Source organism: Passer montanus, unplaced genomic scaffold (assembly GCF_014805655.1).
Source record: "Passer montanus isolate IOZ18808 unplaced genomic scaffold, ASM1480565v1 scaffold38, whole genome shotgun sequence".
Classification (NCBI taxonomy): Eukaryota; Metazoa; Chordata; class Aves; order Passeriformes; family Passeridae; genus Passer; species Passer montanus.
In genome coordinates this window covers 5977789-6000421 of record NW_024368596.1, presented here as the reverse complement: position 1 = coordinate 6000421, position 22633 = coordinate 5977789, and the positions used below count along the sequence as shown (strand labels likewise).

At 41.8% G+C, this 22633-nt stretch overlaps 3 protein-coding genes across 9 annotated transcripts in view; 1 reads left to right on the top strand and 2 right to left on the bottom strand.

Moving 5' to 3' along the window:
* SH2D1A (SH2 domain containing 1A) overlaps window positions 1-5137 on the top strand; it is a 30553-nt gene extending 25416 nt beyond the window's left edge. For 2 of the 3 annotated variants that reach the window (XM_039717591.1, XM_039717592.1), the window contains 2 exons: window positions 105-168; window positions 2507-2983. In XM_039717591.1, coding sequence (XP_039573525.1) covers window positions 105-168; window positions 2507-2728 — 286 coding nt within the window. In that variant the 3' untranslated portion in view covers window positions 2729-2983. The other variant, XM_039717593.1, reaches the window with a different exon arrangement.
* Window positions 5138-7415: 2278 nt separating this feature from the next.
* On the bottom strand, window positions 7416-7985 carry LOC120506222. Its single transcript, XM_039717556.1, has one exon. The coding sequence runs from the start codon at window positions 7946-7948 to the stop codon at window positions 7451-7453; it is 498 nt and encodes a 165-aa protein (XP_039573490.1). The 5' UTR covers window positions 7949-7985; the 3' UTR covers window positions 7416-7450.
* A 130-nt stretch (window positions 7986-8115) lies between these two features.
* The window catches only part of TENM1 (teneurin transmembrane protein 1), a 782308-nt gene continuing 767790 nt past the window's right edge, over window positions 8116-22633 (bottom strand). For 4 of the 5 annotated variants that reach the window (XM_039717552.1, XM_039717551.1, XM_039717554.1 and 1 more), the window contains 5 exons: window positions 20484-20780; window positions 15987-16374; window positions 14050-15270; window positions 13414-13556; window positions 8116-11978 (listed from right to left, as the gene is read on the bottom strand). In XM_039717552.1, the coding sequence (XP_039573486.1) occupies window positions 11220-11978; window positions 13414-13556; window positions 14050-15270; window positions 15987-16374; window positions 20484-20780 (2808 nt within the window). In that variant the 3' untranslated portion in view covers window positions 8116-11219. Of the gene's footprint in view, window positions 11979-12147; window positions 12182-13413; window positions 13557-14049; window positions 15271-15986; window positions 16375-20483; window positions 20781-22633 lie in introns of all 5 variants that reach the window. The other variant, XM_039717555.1, reaches the window with a different exon arrangement.

Sequence of the window (22633 nt, the reverse complement as noted above, 5' to 3'; positions counted from 1 at the left end):
AGATAAGCTAACTTTCACCTAACAGTGTAGTTCTTGTGAAAACTATCAGAAGAAATGAATAATAAATACCTGGTTGTTTTTTTTTTTTCTTTTTTTTCCCACAGGCATCAGGGTTATGTTTATACCTACAGAGTGTCCCAGACAGAAACTGGATCCTGGAGTGCTGAGGTGTGTACTTCTCCTTTCCCTTCTGAAAATTTCTACATCCTGTTTGATATAGATTATAGATTTAATGAAATATTTTCAAATTATTCATGTTTCTGCCTAGTCTGATTTTCATTGATGGTAATCGATCTAGAGTGCATCCATCAGTAAGATGTCTTGGTGCCACTTCTGACAGTCTAGAACTCATAAATTAATTCCCTGTTTCATTTCAGCTGTTGAATAATGCAATAGTGCATCATTTTGCATCATTTAAAATGGCAAAAATATTGTGGTTTTATAATTTGACAAGCACAATCTGTTTCCTTCTATCCTATGTACCATCACTGTCAGAATACTAAATAAATAATTTTCAATGTACAGTGTTTTAATTCATTAATCCAGATTAATTCATCATTAATGCAAAATATAGCCAAAACCTGATATGAAATATATTTTTGCCCATCTGACAAGGGACTGGTAATTTGGGTGCTAAACATTACTTGTAATAACACAGACAACATTTAGGTTGATGAAATTGTGATGTTAATCTCCATCTATTTTATGATTCTTTTTGCTTTGGATGTACTCTGTGTATTAATTCATAATTAGCTTTCTGTTTGTATGTTAATGAACATTTACTTCAAATATTATATAATTTCTAGACAGGCATAATTCCTTGGCCATTACTGTATTAGAAATGATTTTGGAACACAAAACTGATTCTTGGGGTTACTCTGAAGAGATCAGGGGGTGGATATGACTGACATTACTGTGGAGTGGATAATTATCCATGTGACCCTTGGGAACAGTGCCCAGTAATTCCTTCTATAAGACATCAGGAGGTTGATGTAAGGGTTAGGATTTGTAGTGCCCAAGACAGAAGTTTTTCAGGACAGGGTGAGGGTGACAGTGCACCCATCATGCCAGGGTAAGCACTGGCATCTGTGGGAGGATTCCAGGACTCCAGGGACCCCCACCTGTGGAGGGTAATTCCCTGACTGAAGCTGCAGCCTCCTTTAGCCCCAGATGACATCAGCTTCTGCAGTGAGGTTTTTCTGGTGGTACATAGACCTGCTACAATGTCTGGTCTTTACCTCCACTGGCACTCTGTGTGTGGCTTTTGGGCTTTCCCTGGCTGTATTTTAGGCAAACCTTACCTGAATTTCACGCCCTAGGTGTGCTGAAGGCCCAGGCTTTGCCATACATCCTCTGCAGGAGAAGGTCCTAGCTACAGATCCGTGATACCAACTCTTTCCTTAAAGAACAGAAACCATGAAGTAAATGGTGCTAAGACCATGCTGGCTTCAGCTGTTAGATGCAGCAGCCTAGGTCCAACTGATCCTCACAGAGTGTGCCTGCAAGGCCAAAACAGACTCCAGAGGCAGCTGGTCCTTTCCTGCTTCTGCTTCCTTCCCTGTGGCTGGTTAGTCCGAACAAGCTCAGGTCACACCCACCTTTCAAGGATGAGGCAGGGAATTTAAAACAGTGCTGGTGAAATCCCAGCCAGTGTGAAGACTCCAGCTGGTGCCAGGGAGGCTGGATTTAACTCACAGCTGCTGGGTGAGAGCAGTGTCCCTTGAGTGGGACTATGCTGGCAGGACCCATGCTTGTCCTCCCTTGACTTTGGTGAAAAGGAGTTATTATGCCCTGAAGAATTTAACACAAACATTGGATTTTTGATTAAAAGCACACATAATTTCATTTAATACTGTTTGAAAAGTTGCTAATATACAGACAGACTCTCACTTTTAATAAATAGGTAACATTTGGCTGCTGTCTTTGTGCAAGAAGTAGACAGGAATACTCAATGAACACATAAGCCAGCATTGAATGCTCCAAGAAGGGTTTGCAAAGAGGCTGTGTCCTTGCTGGAATTTAGTGGTGTGAGGACTCCCTGTCTGTGGTGAGCCCAGGTTACTCTCTAGATTTTCTCACTGGTGTTTCTAGGATGAAACTATCTACCTGATACAGGCTAGAAAGTTATTGGTAAGGATGTTAAATCACTGGCTGCAATAAGTGAGTCAGAAATAGCAAAGGGTCACTTGTAAGTCTGCCTAATTAGTGTGGTAGGTGAATGTGGGTAATTAGTGTGGGTTTTTCTTGTAGTGATTAAGAATTTGTGCCTCTTCCACCTTTCTATCACCATGCTGCTGGGAACTGCTCATTGTAGGAAGGCTGGGGTGCCCTGGGGAAAGCAGAGAGCAGTGTGGTTCATTGACTCACCTGGAACTGGCACATCAGGGCATCCACATCCATGGCTGGCTCCTGCCCTGGGAGCTGTGTGCATTTCTGGGGACAAGGCCTGTGTGCCAGCACAGGGTACCCAGCACCCCTTCTCACCTGTCCCCCTCTGGCTTTGCAGACAGCGCCTGGGGTCCACCGGAGGCTCTTTCGGAAGGTGCACAACCTCATTTCGGCCTTCCAGAAACCCAACCAAGGCATTGTAACACCCCTGCAGAACCCAGTTGTCAACCACGTGAAAGCCAACTACTCCCCAGGTACTGGTGGGGGGAGGAAACCTTGGCTGCAGCTGAGCAGAGCCCTCCACAGTGACAGGGACAGAGTCTTAGATTTGTATATTTGACCTGAACTAGCCAGCAGAGTGACATTGCCAAACATGTGCCCTAACTTGGCTGTCATGTAATTTGAAATGCTGTCACTCAGGTGCTCATTACAGACAGGGCCTGTCAATATGATAAGATAATGGATTTTGAATATGTATTCCTGAGTGCTAGGGCAGCAATGGCTGCCTTCTCTCACCACCACCCTCACTCATGGAGGTAAGAGCCTTCTGGACTGTCCATTTTCTTACAGTGTTCACCTGTTCAAATGTTTGTGATTATTTCTCTTAGGGAGGAATGAAGGCTATGACTTCCACCTGCAGCCATCATGAGGATGTCTCCCCAAGTGTGACATAACCACATCTTCCAGCGTCTCCTCTAATCTATGCTTTAAAACAGAACGGTGTATATGATAGTAAATACAACTCTGTGAGTTTTCTTGTAACATTTGCAGAAATGTGTATTTCATAGAACTTATTGCTCAAGATGTAGAAGTTTAGATTTCAGAGTACTTTGAGCTTAGGGTGAGATATTTTTTGATTTTGTTTTGGTTTTTCCCAAGAGAGAATAAAAAAGCATGAACTGCTAAATATTTTATGTCTTTTTTTCCCCATTGTCAAATAAAAATATTTTTTCCTTCAAGATCAGTTCTTAATTAATAATTAGTTATTAATTTTACATTGCTTAACTTTGGATCATGCTTTGCTTTGTTCTGGTTGGCATTTATGCAGAATTGGGCAAGTCCCCTTCTATAACCTTAGGAGACTTGTTTACATTAAAGTGTCCTTGCCTTGGATGGGCTGTGTGTTTGTCATTCATACAGTTCCTAAAGATATTCCAGAGATGATACCATGAGGATCCCCACTAACTGATTTCCCATCAAAGCAGTTGCTCTGCCCTCTAACAAAATCTGTAATTTTCACCAATGACCAACAGCATAAGTAATGCACAGAGTAACCATGAACACCCAATGAAGTGGAAAGCCTTGTTTTTTGATTTAGGTGTTCCCTGTACTTGAAACAAGCCATCCTTGCATACAAGTTAAAAAAAAAAATAAATTTAATAACAGTTTTTCTTTTCCTTTCTGTGTGTTTCTATGCTGCTGCTGGGTTTCTGGAGGGAAGTTTTGAATCTAGAGGTCTCGTCAGCTGTGCAGGGTTAGGATGAGGCTACTGGAGAACTCAGAGGATGTGGCTTTTGCACTTGGGGTAGAACAAGTGTGACAGCACTATGCTAATGGACTGGCAGACAGGAGGAAACATTTTTGAACAGACTAGGTGTCCTGTGGCTCTCTTGTTTGAGGAGATGGGGCTGTGTTGCACTGCCGTCCACAGTCCAGACTACCTCTACATGGGTTTTTGCCAGGTAGGTTTGTTTGAGTTTCTGTGGGCTTTGGGAGGAACCCCAGCTAGGGCCCACCCTTGTTTGTGTGCAAAGGGGATGCATCTGGTCCAGATGGTGGTTTGTACCACGACATAAACATTTTGAAGTCCTGAGTACAAAAAGAATGCGAGTCTCACGTGCTCCCTTCCAGAGCAGAAGAATAACAGCGATTACAAACGGACTACAAAAATATATGTAATTACAGAAAAACAACCCTTAAACATTGTATAGGCACCTTTGGGTTGCTCTGGTAATGTTTTATGCCTATACTTGTCTCTTTTGCAGATCTTGGAAGGCTAAAAATATTTCCTAAGAGAGAAAGGCTTTTTCCAGAAATGCCAGGCTGGAGACTCAGGGAGAACATAATTGACTGAATTTCACCAGACTGGCACCTGCAGCTTGGTGGCACAGCAAGAGGCCCCACACCTGCCTTGTTTTCACCTAACTAAAGGCAAGTTGGATGTGAGCAATGACAGAACTAAGTGGGCTGCAAGTCCATGATTCAGCAAGGTGGATGCTCCAAGTAACATTTGATAAGGCTGGAAGGTTTACCTTTTTACCCTGAGTGTGAGTGAGACAGTGCAAGCAATAACAGATTTTCTATGAAGCTCAAGTTTCTTGTAAACCAGCAATAGGAATAAGTGCAATAAATGAACAGCCCCGTCTTAACAGGGACTAGTGGGCAGCAATGTTGCAAAGTTGTGGTTGAGGCATTTTCAGTTCATTACCCAGTTTCTGTCTAATTGAAGGCCAAATTTCATCTATGGTGAACTGTCCCATCATATTTTACACTGCATGTACATGTGTTGCTCTGTGCCTTTTTTGTACATGTGCTTGTTGGTTGAAATTAGTCTTACCTTAATACAGTGCCATACAGTGGCAGATCCAGCATGATTTTCTCTTTAGTAAAATATTTAAGGGCTGTTTTTTTTATCGTTACATAACTCAGCAAATGCACTGGCTGGTTTGCTGTCACTTGTGCCCGTTGAAGCTTTCCCTTCTCCTCCCTGCCTTAAAGGCTTCCCAGCCTGCTGTGAGCCTGCAGCATCTGGTCCCTGGCAGTTCTCTCCAGCTTTGCAAACCACACTTGCCCAAAGCCTGCTGAGCTGCTGGGTGGTGGCAGTGTGTGTGTGCAGCCCCAGCCTTCCCAGGGAGCTCTTCTGCTTTCCAAGTGCTGAATCTAAATCCCTCTTTCACCTGGCCTCTCCTGGGAGCAGGAACAGGTGTGCCTGGAAATCATCCCTGGCAGATGATTGCACAGTGGTAGGGATGCATGCACTGGGAAGAACTTTGCCCAGGGGCTGTTTCCTACTGAACTGTCCTATATTGACTTGAGGCTGAGGCTGCATGTGGAAAACCTGCAGCACACAAGCAGCAGCTGCTCACCCGCTCTGCGGTGCACTGAGCTGAGGATAACTGGTTTGACTGTGGTTGACTCCAGGAGTGCATTGTTCTTCTGAAAAATACATAAAATAGGCCAGAAGATGCCATTTCTGTTTAAAGCTGAGAATGTAGTTTCAGTTTCTGGTGTAAATTATTAAGACATAGGCTTGTATTGTTTCTTTTGGGTACCCAAGGGTCTGGAATTGCTGTAGGCTAAAACAAGGTGGAAACAGAGAGAAGCTGGTGGTGCCTATGAGACAAGAAGTAGATGCTTGGTTATGGGAACAGTAATTTGGAAATTATATTGATTTCCTACAGTGACTTAAGTGTCAAGAGCTGCAGATCCTTTCAGAGAGCAGCAGCTGCATTTTGCTGGTATGACTTCCCACACGATGTCAGTGTCGCCTGCTGCTTCCCTCCCACCATCTCCTTCAGGCTGCAGCCCCACCGGGCCCAGCCCCTCGCTGTGCCCCATTCCCCTGCCAGCCCTGCCAGCCCTGTCCCCTGGCTGCCACAGCCTCAGCTCTGCAGGTGGTTTTGTAGCTCACCGTGTTGCCCCTGTTCTGGCCCTCTCCCCAGCAGAGGCAGTGCTGCTCCCTGCAGCAGCCGAGGCTCCCTCAGCTCTGGCTTTGCCTCCACTGAGCCCTCCCCTGTCCCTGCCTATGGCTGTGACAGCCCTCCTGCAGCACTCAATCAATGCAATAGCCCAGGCTGGTTTTCTTCCCTTTGCTGCTGCAGCACCCACCTTTTTGGAATTGCTTCCTTCTCATCCACCCAGCACAGCCTCAGCCCTCCTGCTTGGTTCTTACCCAGCCCAGCTATTCCATGGTTTTTCACCATGTAACCTTTCCTTTAGCCTTATGCATTCCTTGTGCCCCTCCATTCATGTGCTCCTTCTCTCTGCTGCATGTACTGGGCTTTTAATCTTTTATTTTCCTGGGCACATACTTCTGATAACACAGAATCATTCATCATCATCTATTTGAGGCAGCTCTAAAGAACATGCAGATACTTAAACTTTGCTATTCACACTGCCAGCAACATTGACTTCACCCACACTGTTATGAGGAATGCAAAGGCATTTAACAGAGTATTTTTTCTCTCTCACATTTGCTTTGATGAAATATAATAACCTTTACACAGCAACTGACTGGGATTTCACCTGCAGTGAAACCTGCAGAGTTATAAGCATGAACTTTGGTAAATCAGAATTAAAATTAAATCTTGCTAAGCGACATTCTGCCCCCAACTTTTGAGTCAATCAATATTGGCTGAAGTCCTCATTTAGCTCTATGGAAGTACCTTTTACTGACATGACCAGAATATTTAAAATACTGTTGTAAAGCGATGTAAACAAAGACAACATCACATGACATAAGTTTGCACCTTTATTTTTTAAAAATGAAATAGTCAAAGTACTTTCTTTTTCAAATATCGACACATAATATATTAACTTTCAATATTTACAGTGTGTTGCTGGGATGTTCTTGTAGAAAATGCATGCTTCTGGTCTGAAACCCAGAGCAAAATGCATCAGACCATTTAACTGCAGCCATATAACATAAACCTGTACAGTATCCAGTCACTATTCAGCACAGGAGTTAGAGCAGGAATAAAAAAATTGGGATCTATTGTTTCCTAGCAACGAGGCTGAGGCCATTATAACACAATTTCTGTAAGATCAGAACCTCTAACTGGTGTTAGACAGAAAGTGAAGATCTTGGCATACATTGTAAACATTTTTTACTGTTGATGAGAAAGCTAAAAAGGAACATTACTTTGACATATATTGTATGCTATGCTTCTCGTTCTTGTTTATTGACACTTCTGCCAGAAGAGTATGAAGATTTTAATGTTTTATCATGGTTCATACAAGTAAAATACTGTCAAGGACACAATCTGATATACTAACATTTATTAAAAGGCTAAAGTCCACCACGAGATCTAAGGAAAAACTGGAAATTGTCAAACACGTTTCCTTAGACAAATAATGGCAGGTGACAAATGCCCAGACAAATCCACAGCGAGTCCAACTCCACCATTCCCAGCTTCTGCCTAGAAGTGATTCCTCTGGCAGTCGGGGTGCTTTCAACCTGGTAATGTTTTGTATCGAGGAGAGGTTTAAATAGCAGCCAGCGTTTGATGGGAGAAGCCCTGGGGCTGTTGGTGCAGCCCGAGCCGGGTGTCACCGGGGTGTCACCGCGCCGGATCAGCCGCACCCGGCGAGTGCCCCGGACACACGGACACCCCTGGGCACTGCCTGTCTCCTTCGGCTCGGCTGAACCACGAGCTCCTCTGCCTGAACCACGTTCCCTTTTGGAACAGCACCTTGGCTTCCCACAGCGCCCACCGCCCCCCTCGGAGGAGCTGCTGCCCCTGGCCCAGCCCTGGGGCTCCGTGGGCAGGGCGTGCAGGGTGGGAGCCCAGAGCACGGCCAGGGCGCGAGGCCACCTCTGCCCAGGGCCCAGCTGAGGCATGCCAGAGAGCTCCAACCAAAGAGCCAAGGTGTGTACACCCACTTGCACATCGACCAGTTTGTATATATTTATTTGGCTATGTTCTACATAGATATCTATATATATATATTTATAACTTTGAAATGTTCTAGATTTGCTAAATAAATATGAAAGCAAAGGAAATGTTACTTGTACACGCTATTTGTTTGGCGGTCATAAAAAATATAGCATGTATTTCTCATGGTAGGTACTTTGCTACAGGATAGTGTGCAATAGTGGATTTTATTTATTTTTATTTTTATTTATTTTATACTTTAATTATTTTACTCTTTCAGAGCCTTGTTTGTAGTGCAGAATGCTACCATCAAATTATCTCATCTAAATAACAGTAAAAATTTCCATGCTATTGTTTTTATTTTTTCTCAATTTGGGTCTCTAGGTTATAGTGCAAAATACAAAATAAAAAAAAAAAAGGAGAACTGTATTAAAAAAAAACAACCCAAACCCACTGAGAAATTGCTCTAGCAACTCAGGAAAAAAATGGAGACTGAAATATTCCCTGCCTCCGTCTGAGGCTGTTGATGAACAAGACGGTCCAAAGCTATTTGTTCATGTAGTTCTCACAAATCACTGCTGGCTGGCCCATGTGGAGCTGTGATATGACTTCAATCTCCCATGCTTGCTCTTTCAGCAATAACTTGTTTCTTGAGCACTGTCATCTCAACACAACATTTATATTTAGTTTCCTAAATGTAAGAAACTGTTATGACGAAGGCATTTTTTTTGCTTTTGTAACTGGGCCATGTAATGTCATATGACTCTTAATGAAACCGTATTCTCATAAGAAATATTGTTCAAAATGTACCTTAGACTGCACCCAGAAATGGGAAAATGCCAAATCTACTTTCAATGACAAACTTTTAACACATTTAACTCTTTGACCTTTTGGCATAACATGAGAACAACAGTAATCAAGGCAGTATTAAAAACCACAGCTGTAGGTAATACAAAGTGCATTTCCTGCATATAATACAAATATAACTTTAAGAAACTAAAGGCACAAGCTAACTAAATATGTATTACATACTAGAAATGCACTGTTCAAGGTAACTCTAATAGCTCCAAATATTTGTTTATAATGGATATTTAAAGCAGTTTGAAAATGATCCTCATTAGTGAATTGCAAAAAAGTATAATTGCTTAAAATATAAGTAAAATAGACTCTAATATTGACATCTTGGATCAGTGATAAAATACATCATCACATTTATGAATGCACTCTCTATATACAATTCATAAATTATTCTTCCATTGATTAAAAGTGTATTAGAGGCTCAAGGATTTGAAGGTCCATTTTTAGGCTGGTGTGGAGGTATTCAAATTCTCCGTGATTTTATGGAAAATTACAGAAATCTGAGCTGTCCAATCTGGGTGTTGCCAGCTCCCTGTTCTGTACATTAGTTAATGATGAGCCTGATCACAATGTGTATGTGCAGATTTTGGTCCACAGGTCCCCCTGGCTGGGGACAGAGGAGGATTTCAGGGGCCAGGCTCCCACTCAGCCTGATCCTGCACCCCCAAAGCTGCGCTGGCTCCCAGGGGAGCAAAAGGAGTCTGGGAAGAGATGGTAATGGGCTGAGCTCAAACCCCAGCGAGGGGCTAAGATCTCAGCTGCCAATTCAGGCTCATCTCTAACTTGGGTACAGTCTGCTCCACTTGCCCAAAAACAAAGGAAAAAAGTAAACTGGGGGGAAAAAATACAGAAAGATAAAGAATGCACTTTGTTGGCTTCTGTAAATACGAGCACAAATGGTTTCAATATATTTACTACGTTTGTTCTGAAAGAAATGTGCAATAACTTCACTGTTATGGATACACAGGCTCTAAAACAAGACTCTAGATCCCTCTGGAAAGCTGCTTGCCTGTCCCCCCCTCCCTGTGTGCCTGGCCCACCTCCTGGAAATCAGGTCTTTTAAAAAATGACAAGGAGGAAGGATCACCTACTCTGCTATGAAGTAACTGTGCCAGTAGTGCATGTTACATTGGGAAATAAAAATTTCTGTCCATGCAATATAATGCTTTTCTATGTGCTCTAGATATTGAGCTGAAAAGTGAAGAGTCATCCCCGAAATGTTCTATGTTTATCAACATATTTACTACCCACACTTAGGTTCATCAACTCCCAACCCACCAATCTTCTTCAGACTCGAAAAAATGAGTACTACAACAGGATTATTAATCTGAGATGAAAAGAACGTGATGTCTAAACCAAACAACACTGCACCTTCCCAATCATTTCTGTGAAAACAAGTCCTGGCCCAGTGACTATGGACAGGACTGATGATGCATGGCCTGACACTGCTCTGTGAGGGCTCCTGGCTGGGGTGTCCCCAGAGCAGTGGGTTAAAGCCCAGCCTGGAGCACACATGCCAGTGGAGAGCCTCCTGAAGAATACCGTGCCCACTAAGCCCGCTTTAGCCACCCCATCTCTGGATGAAGCCTGGCCAGCATGGTGCCACTAAGCAGACTGGCAGCTCTGTGTGTGCTGCCAGGCCCTGGTCTATCCCAGTGCTGAGGAAAACCCTGGGAGAGAGGCTGGACACACATGGGTGGGCACAATATGATGTTCAGCATGGAGCCGCTGAGGGGTGGCTGCGGCCAAGCAAAGGCCATAGGAACATCCTTGTACGTACTGAATCCAACCCAAGTCAGATTTCCCAGGTTAGAAAATCCCTTCACTTTCAACTGTGAGGAACATGTGTGGGGTTGGTGAGCAGCTGCGAAGTTTCCATACACAGTCTGGTTTTTGTACGCAATCCCTTGAACTCACGGGAGATCTCACTGGGATAAAAAGAAACCCAGTAAATAAGGGCTGCAGAATCAGGCTCTGTAACCATTTAAATAACTGGTGAATTATTAAATCAACAACAACAAAAAACTTGTGTTTCTTTAGGAGAAGGCAGAGCACGTGGCACTCACCCCTACCCCTGGGGCTGTGCGGTGTCACCCTGGGCACCTCGCGCGCAGGTCGCGCTGCTCGGCTCGCAGGACTCTGCTTCTGAAATTTTTGAATACTGCCACACAAGAACTAAAAATTATCACTGTCATCTCTCAAAGAGTTAAACAAACGATATTAAAATACCATCTTCTGTCACATTTAAAGGCAGTTGGATATGTTTTTTCCTCTATATTTATATATACAGAGTTCTGATCTAGAAAAACCAATACAATAAACCATTTTACGTTTAAAAACAGGCAGTCTTTGGTGACGCAAAGGCAGAGATTTTCTTTGTTACCTTCTGCCTATTTCACTCTGTCTCATGAAGTGAATATTATTGGCACTGTCAGAAAGTTCGAGATACTGCTCCACAGATAAAACAAAATATCCATCGTAGCCTTGTACCCGCCCAGTGCTTAAAAGCTGCTGTTTCTCTCCATCTGTCCACGCCCGAATTCCTTCTTCCCCCTCCTGCAGCCGCCTCTGCTCCTTAGTCCAGGCCTGAGCCACGGCTCGCTGCCTGGCTATCTCCAGGACATGGTTCTTCTCCTCTTCCACGGTGGTTCCGTAGCGCACGTTGAAGCAGAGTGCGCCGTGCTGGAGCTGGATGTCGGCAAAGCGTCTAGTCCTGCCATTGATCACCGACGTCATCTGCGACACCGTCACGTTGACGCCGTTCTCCAGGATGCGACGCCCTCCGGTGCTGCCGATCAGCGCCAAATCTTCTTCCAAAGAGCCCAGCTTGATGAAGTAATGCGTGTCCCGGCCCTCAATGGTGAAATGCAGATTCTCCAGATAATGAGCGTTGTTGAGGATGGCAGCAATGCGCCGGCTGTCCTCGTTGGCCACCCCAATAATGTCAGCTGTCACTATACCGTCCTTTATAGCAAATTTGATGCCTTTTCCAAATACTGAAGGAACAGCTGCAAATCTCAGTTGCTTCACTCCTTCAGAACACTTGCCATCACTATACCTGGGTGTCATAGGAAGCTGGTCCAAGGATATAAAGTTGCGGAGTTGCTTTTGTAGCTCACATTGAATACCAAGGATAGTCTGGAAAAGAAAATATCAGTCAAGTTTGCAGGCAAGGTACCTTGAAGTTCATTATAGTATCTCATGCTACCCGTCTCTTAATTTCTTAGAATGGCTCTTCCATTTGTTTGGAAAGTATCATGCACCCCTACAGAACCTGGACATATGCACAGGCTTTTTAATCACTTACGGTAGGGCTTTCTGTCTCTTGGACTCCTTCATTTCTAGGAAACAAATGCAAATGTATTTATCACCAATGCTATTTTTATATTTGTTCTTTTTATTTTTCCTCCCCTTTGAACTGTTACTCTAATGGCTGTTTTTTCAGCCCTTAGCAGTTCAGGGAAACCTGAATTCAAAGCTATGCCCTTTCCTGTGGCTCTACTTAAGTCTCTCTGTGTTTAATTACATCTTCTGTAGAACTGTGGTAATGACTTTTATCACCCATTCTTTAAGGAAAGCAGGTTGTGAAGGTCTTGAGACACTAGAACAATAGGCAAGTACATCATATCTGTAGATCTTGCTCCCTGCAGAAGCTAGAAGAAACCTCACTCCAACTCCCTCTTTGTCTTTGAACACTATACCTATCACTACATCTTTTCTGTGCCATGGAAAAGATTAACATCTCAGTGATAATTTTCCATGGACATGCTTCACATCTGGCATGAGCTCTGACCCTCCAGCCTTCTGCACTTGGTGAATCCATTAGGTTAGGGTTAGGGACAGTGTCTTAAAGGCTGGGAACATGAATGTGAACTCTCAAATGCTCTATGCTTCTCTTTCCTGACTACAATAGAGGAAAGGCATCTTTACAAAATCATGTTTCTTTGTTAACAGATGCTCATATGCAGAATGTGAATGCCTGCTCAGAATATCGGCAGTTGGTCCTGATGCAGTCACATTGATTGCTGGACTCTGATAGCTGCTGTCTGGCTCTTTGTTACTGAAAACAAGCCCTGGAGTAAGGCTAAGATTTACAGACCCCTTACAAATCCATAGCAGCATTTCTGTTTCCTGCAATAATTATGCAGAGCTACTGACTTGTAAAGCTGTTTATACCCTCAGTGATTTTCCAGTGCTTGTGGCATCTTTGCTAACAAAGATGAAAATCTGCTGTTCTGGTTTTTTAATTCCACAAGATTTTCTGTGGTTTTTTTCCAATATTCACAACAAATACTTTTACCCTTTTGAGTATTCTGTGCCTCAAATTTGGATATTTTCTCTATAAATAGCTGCAAATTTCCTTCACTGTGTTGCTAAAAGCTTCTCCTTGAACTCTCCTCCACTCTGACGCCAGCACATAATTGACAACAATAAAGTTTCTAGCATTCTTAAACGATTTGCTTTACCTATTACTTTGAAAGATATAGTCACATTTTCTTCCTTGGTATCCAATATTTTCTATTAAAACTCCTTAATTTAGTATTAAAAGCAGCTGAAGGGAATGTTTGCTAACCTTTCCAGGATCCCACTCCTGGGTTTTTGTTTGAAGCTGTAGAAGTTCGTATGTTGTCCCCAAAGCTTCTATCTCTGGTTTTGGAAATCCAGGCAGCACGTTGTGCAACTGGAAACCAAACAGCTCTAGCCAACTTCCAATGTCTACAAAACAAGAAAAGGATGCTGGCAAAAAGGGTCATAAATCCTAGAAAAAGTGAGGGCAGTCTGCAGAAATTCCAGCTACGCAGAAATAATGATTTCACATCAATTTATGTTTCCTGCACTAGCTACAGCATTTATTGTAGCAAAGAAATTATTTGGTTACAAAGCGTAGCTATACTCAAATCAATAGTGTTCCTTCTATCTATTTATAATAGAAAAAATTCAAATTAAGCTGCTTCCATTCTTCCCCTAATTTTAGCACTGAGAAAAGCAACAGAAGCAGCTATTAATTATTTTCTTGGTTACCATAAATGTTACAGAAAACAGATCAAGCTCAGTAAGATGCAATCTATTAAAGAAATTACTTCAATAGATTTAAGATTAGAGACTTTTTGTATGCAAAAGATTTCCGGAATGTTGAATCCATACCACAGTTCAAGAGGAAGTTTTATTTTTGTTAGAGACATTTTCATGAGAGACAGGTTACTTTTACCTGTTGTATACTTAGCAACGTCTTGGATTTTGCCAACTGGATAATTATTTTCAAATGAGTAGAGATTAAATGGTTGTGGGACAGCATTCAGGTGCTTCCATATACGGTGATTTGGTGTCGTCCACCGACCAGCAATGACGTCATAGTCCCGCTGCCCCAGATGAACTAATTTAGTAAGAGGGTCATAGAGTCCTCCATGAAAACCAATGATAACCTCGAAATCTGGATTAGTGTCCTGGTAGATCTCCCCATAAGGGGTGTACAAAATTTCTTTTATGACTTGGCCACGACTGCTAAACACAGCTAGAGGCGTCCCAGTGTTATCACAAGCAACATAATATTCTTCTCCACTGCTTAATTCCATTGCAATGAGATGACCTTGCAGATCATAATATAGGGATGTTATTTCCGAGCTAGTGTGATTGTACAAGTGAGTAACTCTTATTGGGTTGGAGAGATCAGCATAAAAGAACTGTAAGTGTTGTCCTAGGCTTGATTTGCTTGCGACTCGTCTTCCAAGACCATCATAACAGTATTGCACAGTCCAGCCAGACACTTTATTATATGCTTTGTTCAGCAAACCATTAGAGTTGTACTCAAAGATCTCATTGCCTCTTTGCCTGAGAAAACCATCTTCGTCCATTTTATATTGAATTTCCCCAAGCCTGGTAATGCGATCTCTCAGGTCATATCTCAGAGGAGTGAGGCGAGCGCTGTTCCCGTGGCTGAGCAAGTTGATGTTGCCATTGAGGTCGTAGCTGTAGCGCCACTGGGTTTTATCATTCACAGACACAGTCTGGAGCTGACCATCAGCGTCATATTCATAAAAATACCTTGTTATATTGGCATCTACACCCACACGTATGTCACAGATCACCATGCGACCCATGTTATCGTACTGGATGGTCATCCAGTAAGCAATAGACTTGAGAATTTCATACTGTACTTCAATCACCTGACCATTGGCACTGAAGATTTTGGTATGCTTCATCACAGTGGTGGTTATAACTTGGTTTAAATCATAATTAATGACACTGAATTTTCCAAATTGCTCAGTTCTGCCAGAAACATCGACATAACGGTACAGATCTATGGGAAGGGGTGTCTCGTTGATCATGGCCTGCATGCTCGTGACACGGAAGTTGTTATAGCTGTAGTCAAATCTGGCATTTACAAGCCCTTCTTCACTAAACCTGAAGATCTGGCGACCAATAAGTGGACCTGTCCAAAATAGATACAGGAAGGAGATAAAACAAGAAAAATAATGAATTATGTCCCTGGTTACTTACCCTACAGATGTAGGACAGACAGGATATGACCTCAGCCATGTCCTTTAGCCTTACTATTCATTATCTGTCTCAGAAAATACCATTAACTAAGAATATGTTAGATTGTTCTCTCACAAACTTTTATTAATGCTTGCTCTACAAATTATTTATATTTTATTAATATTTGTTGAAATGAATGATGCTTTATTCCTAATTATGATTTTCTATTTACTTACAAGATAATTCCAAACTAAATTTATTTCACATGGTGATTTCCTTCCTCATGTAAGCAGTCCTTTTGAATTTATGTTATATTATCGTGTAAACAGGGAAACTTGAAAATATAAACAATAAACCGACTTGATTTAGTATTTAGCAAATATCCACACAGAGGAATAAAACCGACAAAACATCCTAAGAGCTATTCCATACCAAGCAATAAAAAGAAAACTGTATTTCAAGTGGGACAGCTATATTCACCTATGGACACAGACACAGAGATATACACACATATTTTTCTAGCGAAACATAAAATATAAGAACTTGTAGACATAAAAATAATGGAATTTCATGCCAGGTAAGTGCAAGATCAGGGTGTTGCAAATGAGGAATGAGTGTCACATTTTAAGGAGCCAAAAACTTTAGCAAAGTAGTCACAGCTAGACAAACCTGTTTGCCTGTATCTGATGGTACAGATGAACCCGTCGTGCATTAAATGTATCGTTTTAATAACCCCAGAAGATTCCTCGTAGGTGAACGTGACTTGCGTGGTGTCGTAGAGGATCTCGGAGAGCCGGGACTGCTTGGTGTACTTGTAGAGCACCCTGCGGCCCGTGCCGGGGTACAAGGTCTGCAGCAGCCGCCCGTCCCGCGCGAGGTCCTGGATGAAGGCGGCGCCGCTGTCCGGAGGGGTGTAGATGTTGCGGTAGTAGCCCACGGACAGCATGGTCTGCAGGGCGTGGCGCACCATGCTGGGCATCGTCACCGACTGCAGCGACTCCGACTGGTCGTACTCGAAGATGTAGCGCCGCTGGCTGTGCAGCAGCAGCATCACGGACTGCAACCAAACAGCAACGGCACGGTCAGGGGCGGATCAAGCACATGGGGAGCCAGCTAGTGAGCGGGTTATGGAAATGCTGAAACAACCGCTCACTCTTGTAGTTTGCTCTTACTGTTTGTACAATTCCAGGTGAAGCTTTCAGCTCCAGGAGACCTGGCCAGCAAGGTGGTACAAAACAGGAGGAGAATCATATAGTAAGTCTAGAGGTAAGGGCCTCCAAACTGGAAGGCAGATGTGGCTCTCAGTAGCATTTCAGCCTCATGCTGACTTGCTAGGTTGCTTTGAAATATTTAGGGCATCCTCTCAGGAAGCAAAAACAGAGGAAAACTCTTCCTCACACACAGGCAGAGCATCTGCACCAGCAGATTTGTCTAGAGGAGCTAGAAAGGGGAAATTTTGTGCATGTACAAGGTGTTTAGCTTTTATTGGTGTTCTGCTTACCTCCAGCACAGACCTAGCCCTTTTCCTGTATATCTTCTAAATACACATGGCCCCAGAATTCATAGTTATCTCCATGCCTATGATGAAAATACTCTGCAGATTCTTTGGTGTGACTACTTCTATTGCTTATTTTTAATGTTTACAAAGAATGTAATTTCTGTACAGGTACTTGGTATTTACCCTGTGTTGGTTAATTGTGGCTGATTAATGAAATCTGATTTGCTTATCTGGCAGATGAATGCAAAAGCACAGCAGACTTTTTCTATTGATAAATAAAGTTTGGGTTCTGTACACCTTTTCACCCACCAATGAAAGTCACAGTGTCACAGAGCACAAGCCAGCTGGTGAACAGTCACTGCTGAAATAAAGATATTGAAAACACAGAATGAAAATGTATGGGGAACTCCGTCAAACTCTGTCACCTTCCCCCAGCTCTAGCAAGTGGCTTGGCTGGACCAGAGCACTGCACATTCCTTGCCTTGTCTGAATTGTGCTGCAGCACCAAGACTGCCCAGCTCTTAGCTCACAGCTCAAACCTACCAGGCACATAAGCAAATTTGTCAGGCTTCTGCAGGACTGAGACATCACACAAAACAAAGCCTTACATGGAACAGCATGACTACTTTGTCATAGAGCATTGGGAAAAGAAATTAGAAAAATAGGATCTTTTCCCCTCTAAGCTCAAAAATCTTCTCTGGGAAGAAAACACCTTAAGATCAGCCCTGCAGTGTGTTAAGTAACACTGGCCCTGAGCCACTTTTCTCTGACAAATTAACCAACTGCCCATTCAAAGGGCCAGAGATAGGCTCAGCCTTGGCCATCCTCTCTGCACGCCAGCCCCCTGCCTGCCCAAGATGTGTCTCTTCCTGCCCTTGGCAAAAGACATCTGTCACCTGTACAGCAGCCAGAGAGCACCAACATATGGCACTCCAGGTCACCCTCTGCCAACTGGTGACGACACAGCTCACACTGAGCATTTTCTGATCACTTTATTGCTGCTCCACCAACCATTTCCAACATGCACCGTGTTTATTTTGTTTCCACCTTCAGTCAAGAGTCTCCAGTCTGCAGTAAACCACTGGCTGAACTCTCTCCTAGCACTGCTGTGACGCCTCTCTCTATATACTGCTCCCGTGCCTGTTTTTAAGCTGTCTGCCATTGACAGAGTATGAATAACAATATCAGAAACATCCCCAATATAACTTTAGTGCCCCTGTGTACCATTTTTACAGCACTTTGTAAAAGTGCTTTGGCTTTTTCACCATTGTCCAGGATAATAAAAAGATAGACAGTACAAGGGCTGGAGACTGAGTATCGTCTCAAGCCTATTAGAGGACACCATAAAGAGAAAAAAAAATTAATTCCCAATTCATCCTAATAACATTACAATAGATTTTTCAACTCTGCACAAATTGTGTTCTAATTGTTTTAAAGTATTTAAGAGGGTAGCTCATAAAACATCCAAAAATCTGTCATTTTATTAAAGCAACCAGAGCCTGGTCAACCACATAATGATTGATGCCGTATGTTGGATCAAGACAAACAGCCAGTGGCCAATTACTGGGAGCTCTGCTGGGAATAGACAAATGCTGAGCATCACCACTAGATGTCATTTCTGTCCAACAGACACACACAGACACTCATCTGTTTTGTCTGCCAGATTTTGAAAGCGAGTTTGGAGTATTCAGAAGATTTTATAAGTTTTAAATAATTGAGGAAAGTGACCAAATAAGAGGAACAGAATCTCATCACTAAGAATTATTTACAGTGCTAATGTTGTACTGCTTTTTAAAATCATATTGATTTGAGCTAATTTTGTAAGGGGCAGAGATTTTTGAAGATGCACAATTAACTCATCTAGTGATAAAAATGAAGAATTAAATAACTATGAATTGGAAGTGACCTATATAATTGATTTTTTTTTTCATTAAAGGAATTATTTGGTCTTACAAGGCTTCAGAAAACCTTTAGCAATCATTACATAATTAACACAATGAGTTATTGACTTTAATGCAGCCACAGAGTTATATTTCAATGTCTAATTTTGGCAGGGAATTCATCTTTCTTTGGCACAAGAAACAATAGTCACGGAAGTACATTTAATAGCTTGGAGATTATTGTCCATGGTATGAATGACTTTCCATAATTTTAATGACAAGTTACAGCATTACCCAAGCTGCTACCTGAACCAGTAAGCTTATGCCACTGCTTCTACAAGATCAGGATTTGGTTTTGTGTAGAATTCTAGAATAACAGTGTTAAGTTATATGACTTTATTTATAAGCTCATAATAAATTAAGAACAAACAAAGTGGTTTGGAAAGATAAGAAGCATACGTCTTTCCAAAATTACAGTCCATTAGGTCCAAAGAAAAAAATAAGAGATTCCTCCAAAAGGCACATTGCCCAAATATTTGAAAGCTGTAGAAAATTCCTGTTTACTTGTAATTTGCTAAAGAGCATACAGACAAAGAAAGCCCTGACAAATTTATCTGAAACAAACTTCTGAAGCTCCTGGGGTTTGCCAATCTTGTTAACACATGCAAGAACCACACTGCATGCAGACATGGAGGAATCACATTTCTATGCATTTTCCAGTTTGATAATTTTTTTTCACTGGGTTAGGTTTAAGTTTTTTGAGGATCTTAAATACATTCAAAATAAGTACAGCACATTTTATCTTAGAAGTACACATTGGGAACTCTTTAATATACAAGTAACTTCAAAGTCACTGGATTTCCTGTGTGGATTTCCTCCTATCAATGTTACCTCTTCTGGCCCACACCCCCCATAGCCTTTTCCTGTGGTTTACAGGTTCAGAGAAAATGTTCTGCTAACTCAGGGTGTCAGGGATAGTCCAAGATGTTGCTATTTAAAAAACTTTGAATATGAGTTCACACTGAGTTCTGAAAGCTTTAAAAATACAGACTGGCTTTCTGGTTTTGAAAGACAAGACCAAACAAAATGTTACTACAGATGAAGATGGTCCTCCTTGGTTTGTACAATATTTATCTCCACATTTTGTGACCATTGCCTCTAGACATACACGGATCTTACAATATTCAGATAATTTAGATGCGAAGTCACCATAAAAGCAGAGCAATAACTCATTTCATATCAGTATTTCCCCAAAAATGGCCCCCAAGAATACTGCAGTAAGGTTTCTCTACACATGATCAATCCATTGTTTAGAATAGAGCATTGAAGAGGTAAGCTTGTGCTCATGGGTTCATAATTTTGGCTTGAAAGAACTGTTTGTGGGGAGAAAAAAGTTCTCCTTCAGGACTGTTATCTTTCTGACTGTTATCCAGAGTAGCAACGTGATTTTCAGCAGTTAGTTCACTTGAACTTGGACTGAGACTGGAAAGTTGTTTTGACCTACCAGTTGAACAAACCCGAGATGCTGATAACTTTCTTCAAAACTAAACAGTGTCAGGTTTGAGCAGGTGACATGTAGGTCTGAGCATATCCAGAGATATTTTTATCTAGTTATGTAATTCTATGCATTTTCTGTTTTAAAAGTCTTAAATACTCTTGCAAGAGGCAGCATTACAACCTAGTTCAAAATATAATAAAATAAATACATAAATACAATATAACAAATAAACATAATAAACCCAAATATTTTTTTGCCTTGGCACAAATCCCACTTTTAAAATAACTTACCTTTTCTAGATATGTGTAACTCCATATTTTACCATCTGCCCATGTTCTGGAGACGATGTTCCCACTTGCATCATACTCCATTTTCTCAGTCCAGGTTCCCCTTTGTATATAGGTGACCAATCCAGAGTGTGAATAAGTGATGTTGACCTCATTGTACTTGCTGATGGGGGACCACAAAATGGGGCGTCCTGTCTGGTCATACATGATTCGAAGAGTGAATTTCCGATGATCATCGTAAATCTTCCCGGTTCTGGTTACGTGGTCAAAGTCAATGGACAGCAGGTTTCTGTTGTGGGTCTAAACACAGAGGTACAGTGTGGTGAGAACACAAGGCATCCCAAGAACAGCCAACACAGACATGTCTGTGTCAGCCCTAATCAAAGTGAGCAATGGTTTAACTTTGTGAGTTGGGCCTTACTGAAGACAAGAAAAGAAAATATTCTCATATCAGATGAGAAACAGAAGGACCAAAAAAAAAGGTTCCTTGCATTCAGTGTTATTATATTTGGTGTTATAGGATGTGATAAATCCTCACCTCTGCTCTCACCTTTTCCTGAATTTTTCTTCTTTCTTATCAGCTGTGGATTAAATTCTTGATTCCAGCCAAAGATGTGTGATTAAATCCACAAAGTGAGAAAGATCTACTGTCTCACATCTTCTCTTGAGCTCTGTTAACACTGGCAGGTCAGCTGCTGCTCTGGGACAGCCCTCACAGCCCAGGCCACATCCTGCTGCTGCAAAGGGCAGAGCTGTGCTGGCAGCTCCTGCAGACCCTGCTCACAGTGTCCTCATGCTTCCTCACAAAACCACCTCACTCCCAGACTCCTGGGAGCCTGCAGCAGCCGTGCCTGGTGCTGCCAAATTCCTTATTGCTGCTCTGGGACCAGCAACTTGCTGTGTCTGACAGGTGGAACACAGCCCAGTGCTCAATTTGAAATCAAGTTCAGAACTGAGTCAGATTCATGAAGACAAAATGCATTTATCCAGTGCTATCATCATCTTTACAGGATGGCACCTTTAGATCATTCAGTCACTGGGAAGTCTCTATTAAACACCATTTAAATCAGATATATAATTTAAAGAACCATAAAATATTGTTCATTGACATGTCTTTTTCAGATCAATGCTCAATGTGCTTGTTGCATTAATCTACCACATTTTATCTGATCACTCTGCTCCTATGAATGGCTTCCTTAGAGCACAGACAATGCCAGTGCAGGTGTCAGCACAGAGCAGGGCTCAGTGCCTGCTCCTCCCTGAGACCTGGAGGCACAGCCATGGACTAAATGGTTAATAAATCCTGATTAATAATTCAAGATGTGATTAGAATGAACATTTCTTTTTCGTTCCTCTTTCTGTTTTTAGATACAAAATAATCTGACAATCTAGAAGAAGCAGGTGTTCCTTCTTCAACTACCATTTCTGGAGTTTTATATACACACATGTCTAACTTTAATAGTGTTAATTTACAATAGCTGTAAAATACCTATATACCCCTGTAGACTGCTGTAACTATTACAATTTATGCTCTAATGATAGTTAAGGAGCCCAAGTAAAATGTGATGCTCAGTTCAACTACATTTGCTTGTATACAGACTGATGGTTTAAGTTTAATATAATATATATTTTAGCAAACTTCTTGAAATTTCTGAAAAAAAAATCTTCTTGGTGGCAAAATAACTGAAAAGTAAGCAGGAGGTATACCCGATGTCTTATTAATTTATGTTCCATGTACATGTTTAATGTTCTTATTGCTATTACTATCATTGTAGAATGCAGCTGGGAGAAAGAAGAGCCTTGAAAACAAATTGCTTGCAATCTGAATCTCAGAGACTATACAAAAAATAAGAATGAAAACCAAACAGAGGCAGAATTAGCAGTGAAGTGGAAAGCAGCAGTAATTGAAAACTCACAGAGTTAAAATAAGGTTAAAATACTTCCCATATATTGCACATTTTATGTCTCATTTGTTTACTTTCTTCTATTAAAGTGAAGTTTAACACCTTCCTCAAAGCAAGACAAGATCATAAATGGGTAGGAGGACTCATCTCAATGTAGCTATTGACAAGCTGATTTCAAATCCCAGTGGCTTCATGAGATGACTCCTTCCAGATACATAAACCATAGCAAGGAGCCCCCTGAGAGTGGCT

What these genes read in the sequence shown, in the direction of transcription:
- LOC120506222 (XM_039717556.1), bottom strand. Translation starts at nt 7,948, where the DNA reads ATGCCTCAGCTGGGCCCTGGGCAGAGGTGGCCTCGCGCCCTGGCCGTG.